We start from the raw sequence: 27,750 nt of genomic DNA, 5'->3' as shown, positions 1-27,750 counted from the left end.
AAGGTAACTGAGGGGAAAGAAGAGAGATGAAGGCAAGAAAGAAGTTTTGGTTAAATTCTGTTACTCTACAGAGCAGTATTTTGAAATACGTATTTCTCTGGGTTTTTTATTTTAAATAATCTTTCACATTTTTGAGGGCTTTTTGCACCACAGTTGTTCATGAAGGGGGCTGGTTTTTATTTCCTGTTCATAGACATTTTGTGCCTTGCAATATCCCTCTGGCCTGTAGCTGTCACTCCGTAGACACTGGCATTCCATAATTCTTGTGTCCTATTGTCAACCTTCTGGGCCATACAATGTCGCTAGAAGCCTGTGTGCAGGGTCCCAAGGTGTCATTGTGTTATTTTCTAGTATCTGAACATTATTAATAAACCCTAGGGGATGGTGGGGGAGCAATAAATCAAACAGACATAAATATATATAACTATATATAAATATATGTATATTCTTCTCCTTTGTAAAAAACAAAACTGGCCCAAGTTTCATTTCAAGTTGATTACTTTATTTCAATAGTGACTGTTTTTAAAAGCTGTGTTCCTATAAGAACAACACCTGTTCAAATTAAATCAACTATTACGTTGCAGAGTATACATCTGAATGAAGCTACAATAGAAAAATACACATAGCAACCAACAAAGGTAATAGATGTAATAGTGTGTGTATGCATAATAATTTTGGCAGTTTTGTTTTCTTTAGTCTCTATGTATTTTCTATCATCTCATCTTCCATTGCTTCATACTAATGGACACTGATTTAAACCTACAATAGATTTAGATGTGAAATGTAAATAACATATATATTTATAGGTAACTTTTACTGGGCACTTATTAGGAATGCTGTTTCAACCTAGGAAGCACTAATTGTAATCTACAGTGCATAGGCTAAAACTAAAAAAATAAAATAATTAATCAGACACTTAGATGACAGTTTGAAGAAATAGTAAGTTTAAGTAATAAAACAGTGCAATTCAGAAGAGCCTTTTGTTTCCCTAAGTGTGGTTGGAATACCATCTCCACACATTCATTTTAGTAATTTATGAACAATTCATATCTAAATCTAACTGAACTATAATTTATTTCTATGAGGCAACTACAATACAACAGTTAAATGTTCACAGTAGTTTACTACGAGTTTGCTTTGGTGCACTGCCCTTAAAAGGCATCCAGGTGTTACTCAGGCAAAAGATGAGCCAATCAAATACAACACTGCTGCAATACCAAGAGAAAGAATTCAAATTCTAATGTGAGATGTGCAGGACTATCTGAGATACCAGTACTGAAGGGCTTTCTTTCAGAAATTAGACTTTTTTTGTTTATACGCTTATTTACTTATTGTACTGCAAAATTAATGCTATTGCAGCAGAGTTTATGTGAAGCACCAGTGACGTCCAGTGGTCACATGTGCAGTCTTAGATGTTTCTCTGGGAATATCCCTTGTTTTGTAACATTAGTCTAACTCAAATTTGAAATCCTCTTTCTCTCCCTCATCTACTCTTTATTCTAATGGTTTGGATGCAATGAGCAAATCATAGTATGGAAAGAATTTCCTTATTGCTATTGCTCCACATCGTATTGATTCTTCAACATCTGCCCCCTCCCACACTTCACATACCTTGAACTCCCAATGTTTGATAAACCTTTCCATGACTGCCTAATCCTGTTATGAAAATTAATTATTCTGTGAGTGAGAGAAGGAAGATTAAAACAAAACAAAAGAAAAGGAAAAAAAAAAAAGAAACCAAAAAGAAAATTTGGATAAACAGTCCTTACAACTTCTGCACATGTTGGATTTTTTTTTTGTTTTCAACAGCAGTGTCTCAAAAATTCATTAACAGCAGTGCTCAGTGTCCAAGACATTATAGCTCTTTATTTGTAATTCTGATGTTCACTAAAACGAAACCAGAAGGGTTGAGCTTAAATTAGGTGCTTGGGAGAAATAAAGGAGTCCAGCATACAGTTAGGGCATCCTGAAGAAGAAGGGGTAAAGTCAGAGATCTTGTTACTTCACATAAAATAAGGAAAACATCTAGCAAAGCTACTTTGTGTGTTCCTTTCATTCAACTGTTGCTCAGGGATTGCCAATAGAAGTTTGTATCATCTACTGCATGCAGAATCTAATTGGCATTAAGTAATGGATTGCATCTATCTAGGTAATTGTGGCAGCTGTTACTAATTTTAAGGCAGTTATATTATGAAGCAGAGTACATGATCCTTGGATGGCATCTTGGAGCTTCAGCGCCTAGCAATGGGGGAACCAGACCGCGATCCAGGTCGGGACCCAGAGCCTCCCTGTGGAGGGAAGAACACAGTTGCATTAATTAGAAATTAATATGTATTTGGGGCTGTGCATTGAAGAATATCAATCTGTTGTAAGTATGATAAAATTTTAAATACTATCTAATGAAAATAGCCTGCAGTTGCTTCTAGTATGTCACTAAATATTGGAATTTTCACCTCAAAAAGAAGATTGATTTTCACATAGGATTAACTTGCTGTCATTAAATCTTCCACAGAGGACGAGGCAGTCTCTCATTAACTACTTCTAAGTGCATGTTCTTATTCAGGCCTTTCTAAGGGAAACAATTTGTTTCCTTGGACAGCATGGAAAATTTCATTTTTATGAACTCTTTACTATGTGTATACTTTAAAACAAGTAACAAAACAAAATCTCCAAACCTTGCATATGAGATGTAATAGTTTCACATCTGAAAGAACTGAAATTTAATAGTTTAGTTCTGCCGTAAATTCTCAGTGTTACATCAACATGAGGCTTATATAGAAAGCTCAGATGCAGGTACAGGAGAAAGCTAAGAAAAGATAAAAGGGCTGAAACCTGCCCTCTTCTCAGAAATAATAAGAAAGTGTTAAACTGTGGGGAAAAACCTGTGACAATTCATAAATCTGCACTTGAGAAAGGAAGCAGTTTTATAGCAAAGATGATTCAAGCTGAAATTCTGACATTTATTTTTTTGGAATTTGAGATTAGGCTAACTTGGTATCTTGTCCTTTAGCTTTAGCAACTCTTCTATAGGCAAATCCTGAAAATGCACTTAAGACCACAAATGTAAGATGGTGTGGTCATTTTTACTGTAATGTACTGAACTGTTTACTTGAAAAAAAACCACATGCGTGTACTTTGAGACTTTATTTTCTTCATTTATGTTCTTCTCATCTTTCCGTGCTGCCACCTTAGTTTTAGAGAACTGTTACAGGAAAATTCAGACTAATTCATTAGGTAATTGGCTTTTTTTCTTTCAAAGATATCTTAAAGAATGGATAACTTTTTTTTATTGCAAGACTGTTGAACTATATGAAGAAACAGTAGTTAATGCCTCCTGCTGTAAACAATAGGTCTAAATCAAATAGGTATCAATAAAACTCGTATAAAAGTTCCAGAAGTTATAATGGCTGGGAAAAGGTTATCTAAAAACTAAAACTGGTGTGTGTATCTCTCAGATATATATAAAAATAAGCTAGAATAGCTGTGATGAGTATGCAAAAAAAAAAAAGAATGTTAAATTTCATGAGAGATCATTAATGCATATTTTCAGATGTTGAAATGATGAAGTTTTACAAATAATGAGAGTATATAGCCATGGAATAGTTGATGTACCTGAATGCCACTAAAACCAAGTGCACAGTGTGAAAATAAGACTTAAGATGTGTTTGATTTTTACCTGGGCCTCTGAAGAAATCATTCCTTTTCTTAAATTGCAACAGAAGAATTCCTACTACTTCCTTGAAGTTTTTGTGCTGTCACTTGGTGCTGCATATATTTGGAAAACAACTGTACAATGGGAGATATAAAACCTAAACTGTTACAAGACAAAAATGTGGGTTTTTCTGCAATTGACGGCACTGTAACATCTCCTGTTGAGGAGAGGAATAGTAAGAGTCTGAAATGATCAGCTCTGTTAAGGATCTCAGACCTTCTGACTTGGAAGTTAAGATGACTGCTGATGGCATCTTCATGTGCTAATAGTGTATTGGGTGATTTGTTGTAAGTGAATTCCCTGCCATTATTGCCTTTGAGGGAAAATACAGTCTTCGTTAAAGTATCTGCCAGTGGATATAGTCTGCTTTTCATGTTTCTGCTTCCTGATATAGAATGTGAACAATCCTCACAACTGACCTTTTTTTCCTGTTCTGTTTTCATTTATTGCCTGTGGTGTTGTGGCTGTGCTGTGCCTTCAAATGGGGAATTGAACCAGACTAAAGATAATCTGACCAAGTGTTTATTTCTAATATGACAGTTTTCTAATTTGCCCTACTTTCTGGTTTCATAACTTCCGATACTGGCATATTGTAAGAATTCTCCCACCTGGGGTGGGAACAAGCAGGGACTGCTGGAGTTGTTACTGCATCCACATGTGTCCAACACTGCTCTGTACTACCCTTCTGCAGTTCATCACTTCTCTTTCATTTTCACTATCCTAAATAATTCAGCAGCAGTGAGCTCTGTCATCTCATTTTTCTTCTGTATTTCAGATCATTTTTGCATTCAGTAACAACACTGACCTGGTGCAGGTCTTTGTGGGACATTGTGGACTTACCTTCTTTCCTGTTGCCCACTAACTGTGTATTTTTACCTTTGTTTCTTATCATGTAAGTAGTCACTAAGCCACAAAACAACCTTCTGGTTTATCTGTGCAAGTCTAATTCCATCAGAAGCTTTAAGGAAATATGGTTGTTTCAAACATGGCAGGTTTTGGAGAGGTTTGCTTCTCTTTTTCCCAGTTCAATTTTTTTGTACTTAAAGTTCAATTGTACTTTACCAGTTTAAAGATTCTGGAAAGAGTGCCCTGGCCCTCATGATAGGATCCCTTGTGTCCCTTATGAGCAGATTTATGCTCATAGAATTTTCCGCTTCCATATCCTGGCTTGTGTGTTTCACCACCCTGCAAAGAAAGATTTTCATGTATATTGCAAATTGTCACATTCAAATTATCATATGCATGTTGTAGTTTTTATTTGTGATCACTGAAATGTAATACTTAAATGAGGAATTTGGAGGTTGTTGCAATAAAATCTTTTATGTAATAAACAAGGATGAAGGAAAATGTTAGGAAATTATCTGAATAGATTCAAATCTGAGGGAAGCATCAATCTGTAAAAAATGAATTTATATTCAAAAATTAAATACTCAGGTTAACCTGTGTGAAAAAAACTTAAAATGTTTTAATTTCATGAGTTTAAGATGTCAAACACATCAGATAATATGTGGTGTTCTGATGGTGAAAGAAATGCTTAATGACTTGAAGGCTTTGATATTTTGTCTTAAAATGCCAGTAATTTACATGCCATCTCATATAAAATCAAACCTGTGGTAGAGAAGTAGAATTTAATTAGTTGTGAGAGAACAGTGGGAAGAACTTGTCTAGGAATTGCTTAGGCAGATCACTTCTAACTGACAGGAAAGGTGGAACAAAATACTGAGGTTAGTGACAGCATTAATTTTGCAGACTGTGTAAAAGCAGTTGCTGAAGTGGAATAAGCACCTATCTCGTCCCAGCCTTCCCTCCTGTTTTTGTCCATTCCAGGAGAAGAAAAATGCACCAGATGGGTCTTCCAGGAACCTTTAAAGGAAGAGAGCTTTGCCATGCAGTGGATTTTGCTCCCTTTGTGCTGAAGCAAAAGAAATTATTGCTGCAAGGGCTGTCAAATTGCAGGATAAGAGCAAGCAACACAATTACCATCTTAAAGTGCTGTGGAAGGAGGAAGGAAAGTGGAACAGGAAAAGCAAAATAGCAAACTTGAGACAAAACAAAATTATCGCATTGCTGCAGCAGCTTGAGGCAATGGAGTGAGAGATGCTTTGGCCTGGTAAATAAAAGGGCTGTTACCGAAAGCACGTTCATCACCTACCCAGCTAAATCTGGTGAGGGATAATCCTCTTCCCTGTACATGCAAGAAATAGAAACAATGACATGGTGATCACTATGGAACACAGCATCTGGGTCTGCCATACACAGAAGAAGATTAAAAGATAGCCAAGATTATGAAATAATGGTCAGATAGTGAGGCAGGCAGGAGTTGAGAACAACAGTCTGTACATACATTTCATGAAGGAAAAAATAGGCAAAATTGTTTATTGTAATTACTAGAACTGACTTTACTAGCCACGGTTTGTAGAAGAAGATTAAAAGATAGCCAAGATTATGAAATAATGGTCAGATAATGAGGCAGGTAGGAGCTGAGAACAACAGTCTGTACATTCATTTCATGAAGGAAAAAATAGGCAAAGAACTAGAACTGACTTCACTAGCCATGGTTTGTCAGTATCATGTACTTCAAAAGCCAGTTCAGTATATATGGAATGACAGCTCCTGGCTGGTGAGGCTTGTTTGAAAGCATTACCTATTGTTAGTTCATTACCTAAAGCAATCACACCATAAATTGAATATAAAAATCCCTGCAAGTGGCGTCAATTAGTCCTGCACAAAGTCAGGAAGTGCGTGAGTAAGAGAACCATAGCTTCTATGTCTTACACTCTTGCTTTAAATTGTTCCCAGTGATACCTGTAGACTTTTACTTAGTGTCATTAGGGACAGTGAATCAGACTTGCAGTTGAATTAGTGGGAATTAGCCCATAAATGCCTTGAGTTCCTGAAACTGCTTACCTTTGCTTGCATTGGGGGTGGTGTACGGGGTGAGACCTAAAAGCCAACACAAAAGAGTTGTCAAAGGCAAAAATAAATGCCAGAAATCATCAGGCCTTTTGCACATTATCCATGAGCTTCTCAATTATCCATTGAGAAGCTCCTCTGCTGTCTTAGGCTTGCCTGGAATACACTGGATTTATGTCCATCTTGAAACAGTAATAATTCCTGAATACTGCCAGTGTTAAAGACACAGGGACAAAACCTGTCTGTGGTGAAGCTGTATAACTGACATGGTTAGCATTTGGCTATGCTAATGGAGGTTCACATGCTTTTTTGGTACCATTCCAGTATTGTTTGTTTCCTAGGTAAAAATTTTGTATTTGAATGGCATAATGAGCTCAAAAGGCACAGTTCAATTTGAGGCTTGAAATAAAGGGTAATGATTGGGGAGTGTTTGTTTACTGATGGATTCTAAAGGAAATATTTAATTTTGGTGTATAAGAGGAGGGGGGACTTACAATGTTCTTGAAGAAGTGGACTACAGGGTTGTCATCAACAGGCCGGCCATGCTGAGATCTCGGGGGGATGGACCCGACGTGGTGGCTGACCCTGGCTGCATGTATGTCCTGAAAAGCAGAACAGGCGCATCGCCCAGTCAGCTGGGAAGGACAGCTTATCAGCCATGGCATGAAGAATTGTTTTCAAAAGAGAAGAGAGGAGGCATATGCCTTGGGAATCTACAGAGATTGCCCTCTACAGTTGTCAGTGCTGTGAAAAGGCAAATACACAGTATGTATAGGCACATACGTTGTGCATATATATGGATGCACTTGTTCTTGATGTTACAGCCCAGTGTGGAAATGAGGCTCTTATTGGAGAGTTCAGGTAACGGAAGCCTTGTAATTTTCCGTAAATAGGAAATTTTTCTTAAGTAGGATCATAGACTGTGATTTTAGAAAATAAACCAAAATAGAAAAAACCTTAAAATCATGTTGGATCATTCTGCATGGAAAAGCAGGAATAGATCATGTATCATTTTTAGTTCCCAAAGACTTGTAACGCTCATGAGCTGCAAGAGCAATGTTATTTTCAGAATGAGGGAACCAAGTGAGGCTGACAATTTCTGTTTCAGTAGGGCTTTCTATTTTCAGAAGGGCTTCCTGAGCAGCAGTCTAAATGAAGTCAGATCTGTGGTTTATGACATTGACTTCTGTTGGAAAAAAACTAACCAATGCAGAGAAGTTTGGCTGATTTTTATCAGGTTGTTTTTTTGCATGCTAATAATATGCGGACACTTAATTGTTTTAAAAGCAGGAACATATGAATTTTGGATCTGTGAGACCTCCATAGTGTCAGGCAGTCAGTTCTGCTTACAATTCTGCAGCAGTTTCTTCTTGGTCGCTAGTTCCAGTTCCAAAATAGCCTCTGCTACCATGGTTAGGAAGAGAGAATCAGTTACTTCAGTCACAGTTTTGTCTTCTTAATCTATATTCTAATCTCCCTTTGGAAGCTGCTGACTACCTTGTCTTTAGTATAAATACCATGGTGCTGCAGATCTGATGGGCTATGAATTGCGACATGAATGGAGAGAAACTGGGATAACAAGGTTTTAGAATGTAGACAGGGTTGAGTTTCTTGATTTTGGTTTCTGACCAATTATTAGGTGCTAATAACTTGGCTTATTGGAAAGGTTATGGTGCTATAAATACAAAGTCTCCTGTTTTAATGTGTATGAAGCAGTAGCAAATCTGAAGTAATTTTCAATTACTTTTCTGTGTGAATTTCTTGGTGTTTAAAATGAAGCAATTTCCATTCATATTGTCATCAGCAAACTTCATCTGTCTTCAGAACCTTTGATATTATTGTTTATTTGTGACAGGTAATTTACATGTTTCCACTCAATTCATTGTTGAAATTACTCTTTCACCTCTAGTTTTCTCTTTCAGTTTTTGAACTTCTAGGGACAGAAAACAAGATTCCATGGTGTTTTTCAGAGACTGCTTTTGTTTATGTAATAACTGATATCTGCAAGTGTTTAAAGGTAAATTCTAATGGATTTGAAATTAAAAGAGAAAACTGATTTATACTGCTACGATGGGCCACTGAGATGGTGTGATATAAGTGGACCTTTCTGAATGAACTCAGTTTAACCATTACCTACCGTGTGTTCATTCATGCATTCAGATCACCACTATTTGCCTTTAAACATGTTTTAAGTGCTTGGTTTTAAATAATATTCTTGTTAAAACCTTACAGGAATAGAGAAGAGCAACTGAGTTTCAGGAAGGGGTGTAATTTGCTTCTTATTTTTTGTGTTACTTGTCTCTTTCACCCAGGGGCTGCAGTGAGCTCTCCCCACACCTCTTGCAATGTTGTTAAGAATTTCAGCCTTGAGAGCATTGCCAATAAAAGGCATCCTTGGCTTCCATATCGATGTATTTTGAAAGGTACTTGCCAAGTAAGAGTGTGAATTCAGAGCCCTTGGGTATTGGTGGGGAAGTTTCAAGTGGAGGTGCCTCTGTTGTACCCTTTAAGAAAGTTTAAACATACAATAATTCTTCAGTAACTGAACAGAAGAACACTCAGCTTTTCCTGTTCCCAGTTAACATTAATGAAATGTTTGACCTCAGTTAAGGATCTCAGCTAAGTCAACTTTGCTGCGCCTTCAAAAAAGCCAAAAGGAACCCTAAAGCTGAATGATCTTAGTAAAAAAGATTTACCAGTACTATTAATTAAAGCAGTAACTGGGAGATCTGATGACAAAAACATAGTTTTCAACTTCACTGTGAAATCAATAGTTTTAAGGATTAATAATCTAAATAAGAATTCTTAAAAATATACATAAAATACCTGCAGTTATCCTGTAAGGGGAGTGATTTTTTAAAAAAACATTTTATGTTTTTTTCTGGTGATGCACAGGAAAGTAGCATATTTTTACTGTGTCACCTACCTTGGTAGTATGGTGGTATGTTGGCCACTAAGACAAAAAAAAAAAAGAGAGAGTAACTGTGAATGCAGTGCAAAGAAAACATGCAGGTATTTTAAGTTTCAACATTAGCTATACATTGGAATTGCATTCCCTGTGTTAGCCATGTACTTTCACATCAGACTAATTACATTTATTGGCACAACCTGTATTAGTACCTTGTAAGAGCCGTTAATTAAAAAAATAATTAAAATTATTCTGTTAATAAATGAAAAATTATTATTTAAAATTAATAAATTAAAATTTAATAAATTATTACTAATTAGTTAATGTTAATTAACTAACAATATGGGCTCCATTTGGGGTTTTGTGCAAGGTTATTACATTTCCAGTTGACCTGAAGATACCAAAGTGTGTGTTTGTGTGTGGAGGTGTGTGTGTGTGTGTATATATATATATCACACACAGAGATATATACGTGTGTGTGTATATATATATATGTAAATATATATAGATATATATATGCATGTTTTTCAGTGTTGTGCAACAATTGGCTCTGGGTATAAAATGGATACAGTTAAGCAGTTACAGGCTTGTTTTTCAGTCATGAAATCCATCCCTGACTTGGCTTGCTATAAATGGGATATGTCAGATCTTGCAACTCAGATGCATTAGGGGGGACTTTTAAATGCATGTTATAATCTCTCTGAGGACTCATCCTCCACAAGAGGATTACTTATAGCTGAAGATTCCATATGCATGTAATTAGCTCTAACTCCTCATCAGTCTGGGATATGCATTTGTGCCAATAACAGTATTAAGATACTTTTGGAGTACTTGAATTTACGGCTTTTTACAGTTCCTTTCAGTATCACCATTGTGTGCTTTTGTTGCCTACTTTAGAATGTGAGATGAAAATCTAAAGTATCCCATGTTGTTTCTCTACTGGAAAAATCCATACACATAAAATATGGAAATAGCTGTTTTAAAATGCAGTCAAACCAGGTAAAGATAGAAAATAAAGGGCTTTCTTGTGGGTTCAATGGGTTTCATAATTTCCAGTGGCTTTTCTTCACAGGATACCTAATGAGTTGCTGTGCATGAATTTAAAAGACATCATACAAAAGCCACACATTTCAAATTCATATAGACATGAAAATTGCATTTAGATTGTCTTAGAAAACCAAACTGTTCCACAACCTGTAGGTTGTCCATAATGTTTAACCACCCCCACTAAGACATTTGGAATTGTACTGGTAGACTAAAATTATCCTTTAAGCATTATGTGATGATCACTGTGCTGTGGAAGAAAAAGCTGATAGTTCAACAGGGAATTTGTAAGCCACTCAGCTGATTTTGTGTTAGTCCTGGAAACAGACTCTGAATCCCAAACTCTAATGAAATTTCTATCCAGGTTGAAATTTAGGTAGTCAGTATGGTTTCTAAATATGTATGCCAAACAGGAATTAAGATGCATCCTTTCAATAAATATATATGCTTTTTCTTTCTTATTTTAATAATATGGAAATCTGTGATATAGTTTAATGAGAAATCTGACAGGCACTTGAATACAGAAATTGCTTAATCTTGGGATTTGCAGGGGCTTTGTCCACGGGGCTTTGTGTTCCTGGGCATGGCTGACACTTCATCAGAAGCTTCCAGTGCTGCTACCCTGGCTCTCACCAGGCAGCAACAGAATACACAGCCCATGTGGGATGTATTTTTCCATGCTTATTCTAGGAGGAATGTAACTTCTGTGAGCATGCACTGCTAAATCAGAGCTGCGGTGGTGTTGGTTCCATCTTTGTTCACGTACAACCCAGGCAGCAGTTGGCTCTTCATGGCAGTGTTTGTCCCAGGCTGTTCACGACTTGCTGATCTGTTACCAAAAGCAATGGGAACGCTGACGTCTTCCCCACTGGCTGATCTGGTGATGACATTATAGTTAATTACCTAATTCAGCAGGCTTTTTAAATCACTTTAGTATGAGCCACACATCCTTATAATGGTACTGTTAATTTTTACTAATGTGGAAGTTAAGACAGAAATTAAATTACTTGCTCAAAGGTATAGAGGAGAATTGGCAGGAAGAGGGATGTAGAATGCAGGAGATTCTGCCTTTCAGGGTTGTGCTGAGATCAATCTTTGTCTAGAAATAGGTGATGAATGAAAAGAGGAAGAATTCTTGGCAGAATGACAGGAATAACAAACATGGCAGTAGAGATGACTGAAAAGTAAGAAACACAAAGAAGGAAACACTGGAGAACAGTCCCATCAAGAGAGGTGCCAAATAATCCAGAACCACATTTCTCCATAACCCCGTTACCCCTTAGTGCCTTGATGCTTAGGGTTCATAAATTAGCAGGTAAAAGAATTACTGGGGAAAAAATAAGAATAGGGGCAGTTTTTCAGGAGGGTTCTGGTTGATGATGGGACTCAAATGGGAGACCAGTGCCACCATACCTTCTGGGTTTTTTCCCTGTGTCCAGTTTATTCCTTTGTTGTGACACTTGATAAATGGTTTTGGAGGCAAAACCCAGTAGTTTAATTTCACTTGGCTTTTTGAAGCATTTTTTCTGCCTAGCATTAATGATTTTATTCAAATATGTGGGATGTATTTTTCCATGCTTATTCTAGGAGGAATGTAACTTCTGTGAGCATGCACTGCTAAATCAGAGCTGCGGTGGTGTTGGTTCCATCTTTGTTCACGTACAACCCAGGCAGCAGTTGGCTCTTCATGGCAGTGTTTGTCCCAGGCTGTTCACGACTTGCTGATCTGTTACCAAAAGCAATGGGAACGCTGACGTCTTCCCCACTGGCTGATCTGGTGATGACATTATAGTTAATTACCTAATTCAGCAGGCTTTTTAAATCACTTTAGGATGAGCCACACATCCTTATAATGGTACTGTTAATTTTTACTAATGTGGAAGTTAAGACAGAAATTAAATTACTTGCTCAAAGGTATAGAGGAGAATTGGCAGGAAGAGGGATGTAGAATGCAGGAGATTCTGCCTTTCAGGGTTGGGCTGAGATAAATCTTTGTCTAGAAATAGGTGATGAATGAAAAGAGGAAGAATTCTTAGCAGAATGACAGGAATAACAAACATGGCAGTAGAGATGACTGAAAAGTAAGAAACACAAAGAAGAAGGAAACAATGGAGAACAGTCCCATCAAGAGAGGTGCCAAATAATCCAGAACCACATTTCTCCATAACCCCGTTACCCCTTAGTGCCTTGATGCTTAGGGTTCATAAATTAGCAGGTAAAAGAATTACTGGGGAAAAAATAAGAATAGGGGCAGTTTTTCAGGAGGGTTCTGGTTGATGATGGGACTCAAATGGGAGACCAGTGCCACCATACCTTCTGGGTTTTTTCCCTGTGTCCAGTTTATTCCTTTGTTGTGACACTTGATAAATGGTTTTGGAGGCAAAACCCAGTAGTTTAATTTCACTTGGCTTTTTGAAGCATTTTTTCTGCCTAGCATTAATGATTTTATTCAAATATTCTTCATGACAGAAGGTCTTTATCTGCTTGGACATAGTCTCTGATGCATCTCAGTATTGTTCTGTTATTGTTCAAGTTGGTACAATGACATAGATTAAACTTTGTTGAAATGATCCATGGTTTGGGTGGGGGTTTGGGGGCTGGATTTGTTTTGGATTTTGTTTGAGAATCATCACTCCAGAAAAAAAAAAAAAAAAAAAAAAAAGACTGACTAGTAGGTATTCTCTAAGTAGCTTCTGCTACCATCAAACTTCACAGCCTTTAGGACTTTACTGTACATGGGCAAGATATGGAAGGCATCCTGCACTGCTATTCACCACGATCAGTGTGTACTGATCACCTGCATATTTGGTGGAGATGCATGTTTGTTGCTGTTGCTGCAGCAAAACAATGTAACATTATGGGGTATAGTATGGCCATTGGTAAGAAAGCAGTAATTTATACCATTTTTAGTTGTCCTGTTCCCTGGTATTTTCATATAGTCATGAAGGTAATACAATAAGCAAGATGGGAATTATTTAGAAAACAAAGCTATAAACACCAGGTGTACACTATCACTGTACAGCTGCTGGCCAGAAAAATGTTACTAAAACTTTGATTTCTGTAAATCTCAGATTGCATGCAATCACCCATCCACCCCCCCACCAAATATTTGATCAGTTCTCTTTTTTGAGGGATTTGCCCAATTCTATGTCTTTTCTGCCATTAATAGGCAAGCAGGTGACAAGCTAAACTCTCATACAGGTTGTTAAAAGCACTATTGCCTGTGTCAGCATAACTTGTAGTCAGAGTGTAATAGCAAGGAGAGTTTACTATTATGAAATACTTAGACATGGCATGATTAATAGAATATTTCTTTGAAAGAAATTTTACGTGGTAGAATTTCCAATAATACTATTAGTATAAAGTGGGGAGGATGGACCACTCCAAACCTGAGGCTCATACAATTTCCAAGGCACATTAATTGTATGTTGTATCAGAAATAGAGAAGTAGATGCATCATAAGCAAAAGATTTGTGCTTTACCAATATTTTTAAATTGATTTGTAAAAAATTCAGTAAAATCACCTGAAAATGACAGTGGATGATTTCTTTTGCAGCTCAGAAATTAAGCCAAGTAACTTTGGAGTGTAATGTGTCTTAAATGGAGACCATTTCAGGAACATGGTGAGATATTTTCCATCAGTAAAAAGGTGAAAGCCAGCAATTGTCAATAATGCTATGTGATGACAGAGGTACAAAACAAGGTCAGGGACAAAAAAAGTACTAACTTTTGCTCTGGTATTCTATCTGGCAGCATTGACCATTGTGTAAACTGAAAACAGCTGAAGTACAGTAATTTATTTTGGCATTGTAGGATGGAAAGTGCTAAGGATAATGCAGTTCTTCATTTGCAAGGAATGTGATAGAAAAATATAACAGATTTTAATATAAAGCAATTTCATACTTATCAAACTGCTTTATCTGCAGAGAGGTAAACATTAAATTGTTCTTAGGCGGAGAAAATCCTTGTGCTAAATTTTTAAAAGCCCTATTTGACCATCTGTGTGTACATTTTGGCCATCTGTATGTACATCCCTGTCTGGTCTTTGCACTTCTTTAAACAAACGTCCCCCTCTGATACATGGTTTTAAAATTAAATGCAGACCTTACTCTCAGCTGGGCTGAGGGGCCATGCAGGTGAACAAGAGCGGCATGGCTGAGAATAGCTGAGGTTAATTCCCACTAAAAGATCCCAAAGTTGCCATCACTGCTCCTCCACCAGCTCTGCCATCAGGCTCAGGCCCAGGCAAAGGGCACCAAGCTTTGAACTTCACCAAGTGCTCAAAAGAATCCTTGGGGCTCTTCTGCATGCAACTTATACTACTGTTATCGTTATATCATATTAGTGGATAGAAGACTCTAGAAATAGTCAAGCAAAGACTGAACTGAAAGGTCCTGTTAGAGGTTTAATAAAAGGGGAAAACCTTTTGTGGAGTGATTAGAAACAGAGATTCTTTAAATGCTTTAGTTGATTAATTTTTATTTTAGCCTGAACACATTACTAATACATTTCTGAATGTAAGAGGCACAAGACCATATAAAAACAGTAAAAGCAGCGGAGCACACAGGCATTCTCCCAGTCATGATCTCCTCTTTAAGTTGTAAAACAAATCAGCAAGCCCCAAATACTTTGTCCCATTTCTAAACAAACCTTGCCATGCAGCTGATGTCAGGTGAGCACAAAGCAATACCTTACCAAAATTTAGTGCTTGCACTTCAAAGTACCACTCAAAAAGCATATAACCTAGTCCAATTCTCAAATTCCTCTAGTACCTTGTAATAATTACTTCAATTAGTAACTTCCTTGAAAATGCAGGTTCCAGTGCATTAGATAATGTGTTAATTATTAAGCACAAATAACATATTTGTGAGCATACAGGTGTTAAATGAACATGTCAGTGTCAATCCCATGGTGTTGGCTCTTAGGCCTTTCACTTCTCACATGGTGTGTGTACTCACCAGTTGGCATTTCCTTGTTTTGTACAGGTGATTTTTTAAAACCAGGCAGATCAAAAGTAGTCTGAGGTTCTACCACTGCACAAGCTAAATGAGCTTCAGACTGGCAGTTCTGTTACACTAATTCATTTTTAGGCTGCTACAAATGAGAGGCCAGATTCAGTAAGAACATCAAATTCAGGAGCTTTGGTTATTCAAAGCCTACCCTTTCCTTCCAGAAGGAAACCTCTCTATTCCCTTCTGTCCAATGCACTGTTCTAACTAAATTTTGCAGAAGGACACGCAGCCTCTTAGTGAACTAAAAACCTGTCACATACAAGTAGTAGTTTGTTGCAACTTCTGTTAATGGATTAAAGCATTTAAAACAAATTAAATCATTAGTACACTGGTTTTTGTGATGTCAACAGTTTAATGAATACATAAAGCACATAAAAAGCAAAAGATTAAAACAAAATTATTGTTACAACCGCTACAGACTCTATAAATTTTTTTACAAGCATACTGCTTGCACAGCAGGTTTTACAAAACAGTGTATCACAAGCAATACCACTCCCTGAAAACTAGGACTTGGAAATTAAAATCACAGTAAGTATTTACTTAAATCACATCATATACTAGTCAGACTAGCACTGATTTTACTGCTTTTCAAATTCTTCATGGTGCTGTAGTATACATTAAAGCTCCCACAAGAAATGTGAATAGAGTTCAAGTGCGAAAAAAGATTCTGATTATTTTATCCCTCCACGGCATTATTTAAAACTGTGGTTCCTAAACTTTTTGCCTTTGTGTGGTTATCACAACCATTTCTGTAGATCCCCACTCTAGCAACTGCTTAGGTCAGGAGTGGGTTTGGAACTGCTGATTCAGAAATGCTGATCCCAAACCCTGGTTCTGCTCAAGCTGAGAAGAACTTCAGTCCAGTGCTGCTGCTCTTGCCTTGTATCTGTCTGTAGCATGGGGAAGCCCCATCTCTACATTCCATATTTCTTGCACCCAAACACACAGAATTTGGGAAGGAAATACAGGAGCAAGGCTACATTCAGACAACAGGAGACTGTTACAAGTTTGCATACAAAACTGAAGCAAAATGTAAAACAGAAATTGATTTAATCTTTCACTAAGTCTTGCCTCACCTATTATTTACTGTCACTCACATATTTTGGTTTGTTTGATCTGTGTCACAAGTGTAGTTTAAAGTTTAGTACGTTAATGCAAAATGTTAAACCAGGACAGAAAAGTTCTTGTTTCACAATCCAAACTAACTTTAGTAGAAAAAGAAAGATCATAAACAAAAGGATAACAAAATCATAAAAAACTGCATCAAAGAAACAAAATAGCAGTCAGTACATACTGAAGTTGAATACAGGCTCAGAATCTAGGAGGCACAAAGAACATTTGATTGTTTTAACAAACTTGCTTAGCCAAATATTCTATAAAGATTAGAAAGGAAATAATTTATTGTTATGCTACTCTCTCTTTCATGCTATTTAAAATGTCTGCACCACAGTTTATTTCTGTCACCATTTAAAATTCTTTTTTAATACGATTAAATTTGAGCTGTGCACAACAACAGTTTTGTTTCAAATATTATATTTCAAAAGTTTTTCTTAAAAATACAAAATTCAAGTTGGTTTTAACTGAGTTTCATCTATCCAAATCTCGATGGGATTGGGGGAAAAATGGCAAATGCACTTGCTGCCCCTCACAGGAAAAGGTGTATTTCTGTACATTCCAGTATTTCTATTTTTAACAACTCCCATGGAACTCCCATGCAACTTAGCTTCAGAATTGAAGAGCAGGGGAGAACCTGCTCCACACAAGAAAAGGAGGCCATGAAACAGTCCCAGCATTGTTCCCACCCCACCTTTCTGGACACAATAGTGAATATTCTTCATTAATGTACTTCTTAGCTATGGATGCAAGAAGAAAATGCCTCCACAAAGAATTTATAATGTGTTTTGCTTGAATGTCAGCCCTAAATCTGTACAAAGAGCAAGTGTTGTCTTTGCATTCCAGTGCTTGCAGTGTGGGTAGTTGAGATGCTCCCACTGAGGCATGGGCTGGCTGAAAAAGGAAGACTGCAAGAAAGGCAGCTGCAGAATTGCTTTGAAATGCTTCAAAATAAAGAAAGAAAAAAGTGCAAGCAAATAAACAGTGCAGCTCTAGGAACTTTTCAAGCCTTTGAAATTCATCCTTTAAGGTGCTTTAAGTGGCATCTTATTTACCAAAGACCTGTTTACTTAGTGAAGTCTGGAATACTGCCAAAGGACTTCATTCTATTTCGGCTGGTCCATGAACACCTTCATCATCTATCAGTGATCCTCTACAAAATTCAGCAAATGGCAACAACTATTTAGGGTTTAAGCACAAATGAGCCATCTACATTTCCTCTGTCTACTCTTGTATAAATAAATGACACCACAAGCCTTTCTTGATACAAGAAACCAAAAGGCATTGTTTTAGAGGCTAAATAAATAATAGTTGAAATGACTGTGCCACTTGCTCAATACTTTCCACACTGAAGCCCTCCCACAAGAGAGCTTCCTAGGAATGTTTCCTAGGTTGTACATCAATATCATTGTGTGGAAGAGTGCTAGAGGTGCTTTGGCACTGGAAGTCCTAATGTGACAGACTTTTGCCAAAATAATTCAACTTTGTGCTTCCAGCTCAGATCTGCAAATCAGGACTCTGTAACACTATGAGTAGATCTTCTTAAGGGAAAAAAATCCCAAACAACTACTTCTGCTTGGTAAAAAATGTCAGAATTGTCCATAATTCTGTTCTGTTTTGCAGACATTTAAGTTCTTCAAAATAGCATTTTATAGCAGAGATAAATACATGATCTCCTGCCCTCTCATACATAATTACACCAAAATCTATAGAGAATCAATGCAACCATGTTCACGCCAAAGGATAAAATACAGACTTTGTACAGTTGGCAGACATTTTTTAGTCATTACTCCTAAAAACTGAGTTAATTGGTTTGATTTATTGCCACGCAGAAATGCACATACCTCTGTATATTCTGTATGCAGAATCTAACTTTTTGGCATTGTCACACCTTGGTGTACAAAGAACATTTCATACACTATTTTCCATCGAGTAACACAGTACATGAACACAACAGCAAGAGTTGAGCTGGCCAAGCAGGTCCCAGAAAACAGCAGCTGGGAATAGTCTCAGTTATTTGCAGTAACAGTAAGAAAAAAGGTTTTCCTCATGCTCACAGCAACGGCTTGTTGTATTTAGGAACATTACACACAGAAATGTTACTACAGAAAAAAACTGTCTGGCTGCTAAATCTTTGTCAATAGCATTACAGGCCCAAGTTGGTAAAGGTGAGAAATAAAAAGAACAAAACAGCCAGCTTGCTTAGTACTGCCCACCAAGTGTGAGAAGCTTCTGGTTTTAAGTTTCTAGAGTATTTTTCATCCAGTGGTCTCTACATTACAACAACTCTTCAGGGAAGGGCTATTACACATTGTGCTTCCAGATGTGGAGCTGTGAAGGACACGGATGGCCACAGATCAGTTTTACACCACAGGGCAGTTTGTGTCCTGTCCCAGTGCAGCACTGAGAGACAGCACAGATCTCAGGATGGAACACTGAACAGACCTCAAAGGTTGTCAAAGAATTTTCAAAAATGTAGGCTCAGCCAGCAACTATGAATGCTGCTTTTTGCGACACACAACTTGAGCAACTGCAACAAATTCAGCTAAAAGTTTTACAGCCCTACAGAAGATCCATTCGAATGCTTATGAGTGTGTGGACACACACAAACACAAGACTCCATTTATCATTTACATGGCAAAAGGTACAGCCAAAACATCTTAAACTTTGCCACTTGAATAACAGTGAACTAATATGCCAGCTGCATAATTTATCAGAAGAGGCAGGTATCCTGGAAAAGGGAAGAATGGAATTAACAGCCTTTCATCAATGCCTTGGTTTTGAATTGACAGTGTAGAAATGGCTCATTATGCAATTTCTAATATGAAATGCTTGGAATAAATCTCAACTTCTTGTCAGAATAAAGCAGCTGGATTATTTTGTTCACCTGGGATTCAGGATAATATCTGTCAAGCCATCTCCCCGGCAATGCTGTCAACTGACCTTAAACATACTCTTGCACAGGCAGGCTGAGAATTTGGCCACAATTCCTTTTCTAACATCTATTTCCAAGTTTGTCCCTCAGTTAGTGCCAAGATATGTGGAGATCGTCTTGCATTTAGTGCTCTCATCCAGCTCCCTTTTGCAAATATTTAAGAATAACACACAAAAGCAGACTGAAATTTCTCTAAATGGCACAGCATAGAAATACATACAGCACACCACATTAAAAGCTCATAAAAATTCCTCCCAGTAATCTTTCTAGAGCCCCCTGGATTTCTAATACTCCGTGTTACTACCCAGAGTCGATTCTCTTGTTTCCCAGATCTTTGCTTTTTTTTGTTGCCTTTTTTTTAAAAGCCAAGCATTATATTACAAGTACCATCCTGCTGGCTAGGTCAACTCTTGCCCTATAGCAGTGAGACCTTTCTTTCAGACCCACCCTGCCTCTTTAATTGTACTGTGTTTTGCTGTAGCCTTGCAGTTCTCTATTCCTCAGAGCTCACCTTGCCCGAGCCCCGCCGGGGAACGTGCCTTTCACCTCCAAAGAATCTGCCCAGCGAGTCAAGCAGACCCGAGTCTCTGTGCCGTGGGGATCCATGTCTGGCATGGTCTATAGTGCTCGCAGATGCCAGTTTTGATCCGTGCCGGAAAGAGGAGCGTTTTTGTGAAGCCATCAAATCCGAATTCTCTGAAGCTGCTGCACTGTCCTCTTGGATGGTCTGTAGCTCGTCTGACTCTGAGGGCCGATCTTTGAAGGTGTTGTCTTCTCTTCCTGGGGCATCTCGGGAAAAGAGGCGGATCAAGTGGGGGCGACCAGTCCTGTCAGCTGGGTTGGCCTCGGGCCAGGCATTCTTTGGGTCTGCTGTGCCTTTGGAGTCTGTCACCGCTGGGCTCGTCGTGGAGGTCCCATTGTTCTGGTTCACATCTGCCTCTCCTGCAAACAACAAGGATGAGATATGAATACAGGCCTGTGAAAAACAGCCCTGGAACAATGCTGCTTTCTTTCCCTTGCATTGAGATGCTCATTTCATACAAAACCCTTAATATGTGCAGTTGTAATGAAACTATGTTCTCTTCCAGCCTTAAAGAACATTAAGTTATCTTGGAACTGAAACCAGAATGATGTTCTCACACAAATTCGCAGTAGTTCTAGGTGATTTTTTGGGGTGTGTGTGTATGCTTTGGTTTTGTTTTGTTTTTTTTTTAACATATTTATAGATAGATTGAAAGTTTACTTGAAGCGTAACTGAAACTAACTTTATTTACATGGAAGGTTGTGGATGAGGAGGCTTTCAGTGAGTAATCAGAATTCTTGTACTTTCCCTTGATGACTGCAACTCTAATTATGCCATGTTTCTCCAAAATGGGAAAAAAATAAATAATTACAGTGACATTACAGATCTGTGCTTTCACAGATTGCTTGCCCATTTCCTCTCCACGATGTCAGAGCTCATGGTCTCATTTGGAATCCCTTGCTCTAACTACAATGTGGATCAAACAAGCACAGTGAGGGGAAGGGGGTTTTTGCCCCAGTATTGTAATTGTCCTCACTTCAAAAAAGAGAGCACTAAACTGCAATTTCTGCTTGGCCTCTCACGACAGTTTTTGTCCATATATGATGATCCTGGCACTCTGGGTACAATGTCCTAGCACTGATGCTGAAGGCCTAAAGCAAAACTGTCCAATTTGTATTTAGTGCTTGTGAGAAGTGACAAGAGCAATTACCAGCAACTGACAAGCACTGATGCTGAAGGCCTAAAGCAAAACTGTCCAATTTGTATTTAGTAAGAAGTGACAAGAACAATTACCAGCAACTAACAAGCATTTTTTTTTTAGCCAAGAAAGGTGCCAAGACAGACCCCTGTGGTAAGCAAAATGCCTGCTGCCTTCTCCAGAGCTGTCTTCTGATGCACCCAGTAAAGTACCTGAGAAGCATCAGCTGCAACACACTTAGCTCTTCCTTCACCTGTAGTAGCTCCTTCTATCAGTGACAGAAAGATTTATGGAGGATTTTATGGTTGACCATGACTCCTCTTGTTCTAAAGGAAACTGCACCCACTGAAGAACATGACTTATCTCCAAGGAACACCAAAAGACTATTAGAAGGTCATTGCTTGAGAAGCAACCTTCAGCACACACACCTCCCACACACTCTGTGTCAGAAATATCTTTTGGAGTTAAGGGGGCTCAGAATTTCAGAAATAAGTTAGCCATGTGTTACCTTTAGGGTCTCCTAATTACCTTTTTACATCCTCATTTGATTTGGTCCTTGTTGCCATGGGAGGGATAGGATCTGGCAAATATTGCTGTGTTTTCAAAGTACTCTGGGCTCAAATATTTGCTGATTCAGCAGAGCAATTTTAGACTTGACACAGCCATTTCATATGGTTCCACCCATCCACAGGGCACTAAAGAAACCTTTTCTCAGGCTGAGAATAATTCTGAAATAATTTTATGGGTAACAACACAAGACAGTAATGATGGCTTCTGCAAAACCTGTGTGTAGGTTACAACTGCTCAATCATGTTACTGCTACAGTTTTTCATATAAAAGTATAAAGTACAGTTTTGCTGTGCTTTTTAAAAAAATTCTTTTGTGAAAACTAGCTAGAAAATGTTCAAGAAAAATTTCTTAGGTTAAAACATCTGAAAGTCTCTCAGGAATACAATTATTTAACGAGTGCCTAACTGTCACTGAAGACCAAATTAATGGTGAAAATATTTGCTGGCAACTTTGGAATTTGAGTTTTCCTGAAAAGATGCTCTCAAACTTATCAGAAACTACTAACATACCCAAATGACTTTCTTAATAGAACAAAAGAAAAGTAACTAACTTGGATGTGTCACACATTCTGAAACTGCAAAACATTTTAAACAGCAACTCTAAGCCTAGGTTCTATACCATAATACAAATCCATTCAAGGACAGAAAAAGAAAAGCAAACAAAAGAGTTATTGTATTTAATTAAATGCATTAACAAAACACCAGAGCATCTGCATACTAATATTTTTTACAACAGTTGTTCTTTGTGCCACTGAATACGGGTATTGGTAAGCAACAAAGAAGGGTATTTGTGCCACAAAAGTAGCTTCTCCCAATGCATATGCAGTGAGCTATAAAGTATAAATCTTTCTGGAGGCTTTATCTCAGCAGTGAAAGCACACATTTAAGTTTGCCTCTAAATTTTCTTCATGCTTATGTCTTCTCTAACATATAAAAATATGTAAGAGAGATACTGTTAATATTGTTGCTAACTAATCAAAGTCTTCCAGTGCATTTGGAGAGACAGATCACTTTAATAATGTCCTAAGGACATCCAGAATTAATAGACTACATAAATGTATGCTTATTTGTTCATTTGAAAACAAATATTCAAGTATTTTATTAAAACCTATCGTAAATGCTGTGTATAGCTACTATTTTTTTAAGTTGGGGTTTTTTTTGGAAGATGAAGCGTGTATAGCTACTATTTTTTTAAGTTGTTTTTTTTTTTTTTTTTTGGAGGATGAAGTTCTTTCTTAAAACAGAGCACAGGACCTGTACCATATTACTTGTACAATAGAAAGCTGACCAGGAAGGAAGAGATCTTAAGCACTTCTTTGCTAATCCTTGTAAATGAAGTACAGCAGGATGCATTGCCATAGGCGTTAACTGGAAGGCTATGGAAGTGTCTTCTATTTATATGTAAGTGCATATGGTCCTTGAGAGCTGCACAAAAGAGAGCACAAGAAAAGCACCTCCTCACATTAGCCCAAAAACAGCTCAAGGGAACCAGACTCCAAGCAGGGATGAGGCACCCCAGGCGTGGCCAAGGACCAAAGGCAATGCCACTTCTCTGCTCCCCTTCACCACACGGGGCTCTGAGCCTGCTGCTAGCACAATGCTCCCTGGCATGTTGGTCAGAGTGAGCAGAGCCATTTGTTCCTGTACACACAGTGACCTCCAAAAAGAGGAACACAGATGGACAAAAGAATTCTTAGCAGTCTGTTAATAAAACCAAAGAGAAAAGTCCAAAGGTGCTTTCAATGAAACAATAATAAATCCAATCCTTCATTGTCCTTAACAGGAGTTAGGTCCTATATAAGTATTTTCAAAACTACTGTGGCCTTGGTGCTTGATTAGACATGGATAGTTTATCCCATTTCTTGAGAATGAAAATAGGTCTTTTCCCAAAGCTGCTAATTGGCTGGAACCTCTCAGCCCAATGCTTCAAACAACTCCTCTCAACAACCATGGAAATTTGTTCTACGCAAAGGACAATTTCCAATCACGAGACCTCGGATACAAATATCCTTCTCATGGGTTGCTTGGAAGGGCTGCTCTATCACAGGCCCCCTGGAGAGCACAGTAGTCTGCAGTCTTCTTCCATACAGAGGACAGCCTGGAAAGACATTGTTAAGCTAAGAGTTTTAAAAAAGATTACAAGTTTTTCATCTCCTCCTACTCTTTTCCAGTCTTGCTTTCTTGCAGATACTTGTAATTCCTCTCACATTCCTACTGCTGCTCCCTCTACAAATGCTGTGAAACCAATGAGGAAGATGAAGCTGATAAAAGCTGAAGTACATTACCTTACTTTGGGTTCTCAAGAGAGGCTTAGATCAACAGTCACAGCATCTTGCAAGTATTGATTATACACGACAGCAGCTTAAATATTTGTATGAAATCTTAAGTATTATTTACTTGTTACAAATGCCAGAAGGTACATTAATCAACTTTGTAACACTGAATATTTAATATGTTTTATCACAACTGCAGGCTGCTGTGATCGATTACACTTCCTTTTTCTCGGCCTTCTTTTCTCAGGGTATGAAGATGGAAATTATTCTAAATCAACTTTTCATTTTAGCTTAAGTCATCTATATATACAAAGCACTGTTTCTCTGTAAATGAAATATAATCTGTATTTGTCCTTTTCCACTTTTTAGGTCCTCTCTTTTCTATAAATGTCAACTGGATAGTGAAGTACAATGTACCTTCCAAAGTCCTCAATTCTGAGTTAAGTTTATTTCAGTATTTTTACTGAAATGCTGACAATAAAATATTGGTTAAAACATCTGACTTTTTGTATTGATTAATCTAGGTTTAGTCACTTGAACAAGAAAAGGTAACACCTAGAATTAATCAACTTTGTCACAGCTGAGATTTCAAGATCTCTGGTAAGCTATAGCAGTAAGACAAATGTATCAGTAATAGGTTGCCTTGCATTATTTAAGAGGCTGAGACCACTGTTTTGGAACATGTGGCTTCTAATAACACTTGTGGTAACATCAGGCACTTGAAAGAATAAAAGGCCAGAGAAAAAAACATCCATTATCACTACATACATGCTGCAGCTGAGGATATCTGGGTTCCAGCTCTGTGCTGAGATAATTTCACAACAATCCAGCTCCTGGTTTGGACTTTTACTGCAGCACAGCCCACAGCAGAACAGCATGTCCACAGCCATTGGGCTTCACTACAGAAGTATTTGGGGAGACAGAGGAAAAAATTATGTCTGCATTGTTAAATCTGAACTGCAAAAGCTTGATTCATCCTCATTATGCTAAGACACTGTAGACAAAAAATGGCTCTTAGCCTAACTTCTCTAATATTGTTAGAAGGCAATATGCCATCAGACATTTCAATTCACAGACCTAATTATGGGTTTTGTCTGATACTTGTCAAACAGTTGGGAATCAATTTTGGACAAATATTTCTGTTTGAAATGGATGGCATGCAGTACAATTGTGAAAAAAACACTTGGTCATAGCTCTGAACACAACCAGAATGGATGTGCTGGTGCATTTAGCCTTTAAACAAACATTCTCCCCATTTTCTAGCAGAGTGAATTCAGAGAGAAGTGCCCATGTATCTCAGGATGCAGTTAAACTCACATGAGTTTAACACCCCTACTGCACTTAGCCAAGAAATCACTTCCATTACAGCTTGCTCTCCTCCCTCCCTCCTTGCCAAAGCTCACCACTTTCAGGAAAAAAAATCCACCCAAAGGCAAATTTTCTCTATAGCTTCAGCATAACTGAAGGAATGATATTTTTCTGTACAAGAATTTCAGCTTTTTCTATGGGTTAACCAAGCTGCAGACTAAACCACCACAAAAACGAGAAGCCACCTGCTAAGCATAACATGCACTCCTTTGATTTCCCTCCCTCACTTCTTTCATTAGACACTTTACAGCACATAAAGCTCTTACCAGACTAGAATAAAAGAGTTGTGAGGGTGTTTCCATTCCAGTGATGAGTAGAGCACACCTATACATGGATCTGCTGAAGCAGTGAATAAGGTGTCTGCTGTGGCATAACTTTCCTTACAATAAGACTTAGTACTAAAAATACAGCAAAAGGTGAAAAACCTCACCTGGTCCAGTGTTTACTTCTATTGCACTAAACTGAAAACAAGACCAACTTTAGTTCTGTACTACGTCTTGGGTCAATAAGGATCAGTGGCTGAGCCTGCTGAAAGTTATTGCACTGCTGTTGGCAAAGGCACAACATAGGTTCAGACATTTAGACTACATTGTTGTGGCTGGGTGAATGGAAGTTCCACTTCACATTTTACAAAAGTGCCTGACAAATGCTGCTTTTCCTGAGTCCCTGGTACCTCATGTTATACCAGTTCTTAGCTGTTCTCTGCAGAAAGCATTATGCCCCCTAAGAGCTGATGCCAGACTGAAAATTAATAGGTCAAATAGGATCTATTAATTGCTAGACCTTTGCTAATACCCAAGTCTTGGCACAGTTTCTTTCAGACTAATTTCTCCAAGCCCTCCCTGATCCTCTCTTGCTGAAGAGCAGCTTCTGAGCTATCAGAGTTTGGCCTTACAGCAGAGCTCACATGAAAACACAAAAACATTTGATGGAGAGAGTGAAAATGTCACTCACATCCTGTTATGGAATCAACTGTCTTTGCAGTTGACACTTCAGCTATATTATTTATGCTCATATTTCAAAGAAAAGTACTGCATTCACTCAGGTAGAATAGGAATATGTACTTTTTAACATAAAATTATGCTGTAGGGAAGAAATTGTAAATTGCATAGGAAAATGTAAATTCTTTCAGACACTAACTACTGCGGTATGAAAACATAAGTGTGATTCCTCTCACTTTATTTCTAATACTATCTAAAAGGTAAAAAAAAACCCAAACTCTCAAACATTTGACATACTTTAGCATCAATTCACAAGTATTACCTATTTTACTAGCTAAGAGACAGAGTAAAATCTCTCCTGAAATGTCCAGCAACCTTCTTCCCAAAAGGCCAGTCAATGAAAAACTTGCTGCAGTAGTACTAATAAGTAACAATAATTTTGCAAATTCAGTAGGTTAATCAATAGCCTGGTTTCTTTTTCTTTCCCCTTAATTCTGCTAGACTTCATCATCCCAAAGTGTTTAATCTGTAACTGTGGACCACTGCTTGTTACAAGAGCACCAATTTAATGATAAATACATGCCTTAAACATTGCTTAGCAGTAAAGCCAACATTATTTGGGAAAAGGATCCCTGTAAGGTGGTACTAACAATGTGGGGAATTTCTTGCTGTGGTATCTTTTTTGCTAGGGTAACTATACTGACTTTTTAAACTTACCTAGTAAAACCATAATGCAACCAATCAATGAGTAGGTGAAAACACACAGCAATGTGACTTCTATTCTAGCCGGAATGGTGGCACTCTGATAAACATGCCTAAATCTTATTTTGTGAATCAGCAAACAGCACATAATTTTTAGTTCTGCTGACAACCTCATAATTCAAGAGGGTTGTTTCTGTGAAATGACTACAAAATAAAAATTAGAAATTAAAAATAAGCTGTATATTTATTACAGCTTCTGTTCAGCATTATTATCTTATTCAGCGTAATTGCTGAAGGCAATTACGCTTTATGGTAGCAGTGTGTAAAAAGTAGCAATACTGTCCGAGTCAGAGATTTTTGATATATCAGGAGTCTTCTTGCTGGAAATCTTTTCTGTATTTTCACCAAGGCACACACAACTCCTAGCACCTGCATGACAGAGATGTGAAAACACTTCCAAGTCTGTGCAGTAATAACCCACAGTCCGTGCCCAAAGTCTGGATATTAATGGGAAGCATGTGTGGTTACTGTGGGCTGAA

At 37.8% G+C, this 27,750-nt stretch overlaps 1 protein-coding gene across 11 annotated transcripts in view; it reads right to left on the bottom strand.

Moving 5' to 3' along the window:
* Positions 1–480: 480 nt before the first annotated feature.
* The window catches only part of LOC121362915 (myelin basic protein), a 111,148-nt gene continuing 83,878 nt past the window's right edge, over positions 481–27,750 (bottom strand). For 6 of the 11 annotated variants that reach the window (XM_041484845.1, XM_041484847.1, XM_041484844.1 and 3 more), the window contains 8 exons: positions 20,149–20,579; positions 16,884–16,907; positions 9,552–9,578; positions 7,120–7,227; positions 6,620–6,655; positions 5,865–5,897; positions 4,775–4,897; positions 481–2,288 (listed from right to left, as the gene is read on the bottom strand). In XM_041484845.1, coding sequence (XP_041340779.1) covers positions 2,232–2,288; positions 4,775–4,897; positions 5,865–5,897; positions 6,620–6,655; positions 7,120–7,227; positions 9,552–9,578; positions 16,884–16,907; positions 20,149–20,579 — 839 coding nt within the window. In that variant the 3' untranslated portion in view covers positions 481–2,231. The remainder of the gene's footprint in view (positions 2,289–4,774; positions 4,898–5,864; positions 5,898–6,619; positions 6,656–7,119; positions 7,228–9,551; positions 9,579–16,883; positions 16,908–20,148; positions 20,580–27,750) is intronic. The other 5 variants (XM_041484850.1, XM_041484849.1, XM_041484851.1 and 2 more) reach the window with 5 other exon arrangements.

The sequence above is a fragment of the Pyrgilauda ruficollis genome, unplaced genomic scaffold (genome assembly GCF_017590135.1).
Source record: "Pyrgilauda ruficollis isolate IOZ18807 unplaced genomic scaffold, ASM1759013v1 scaffold68, whole genome shotgun sequence".
Lineage (NCBI taxonomy): Eukaryota > Metazoa > Chordata > Aves > Passeriformes > Passeridae > Pyrgilauda > Pyrgilauda ruficollis.
Note: the sequence above shows the minus strand (reverse complement) of the source record. Positions and strands in the feature narration are given on the sequence as shown.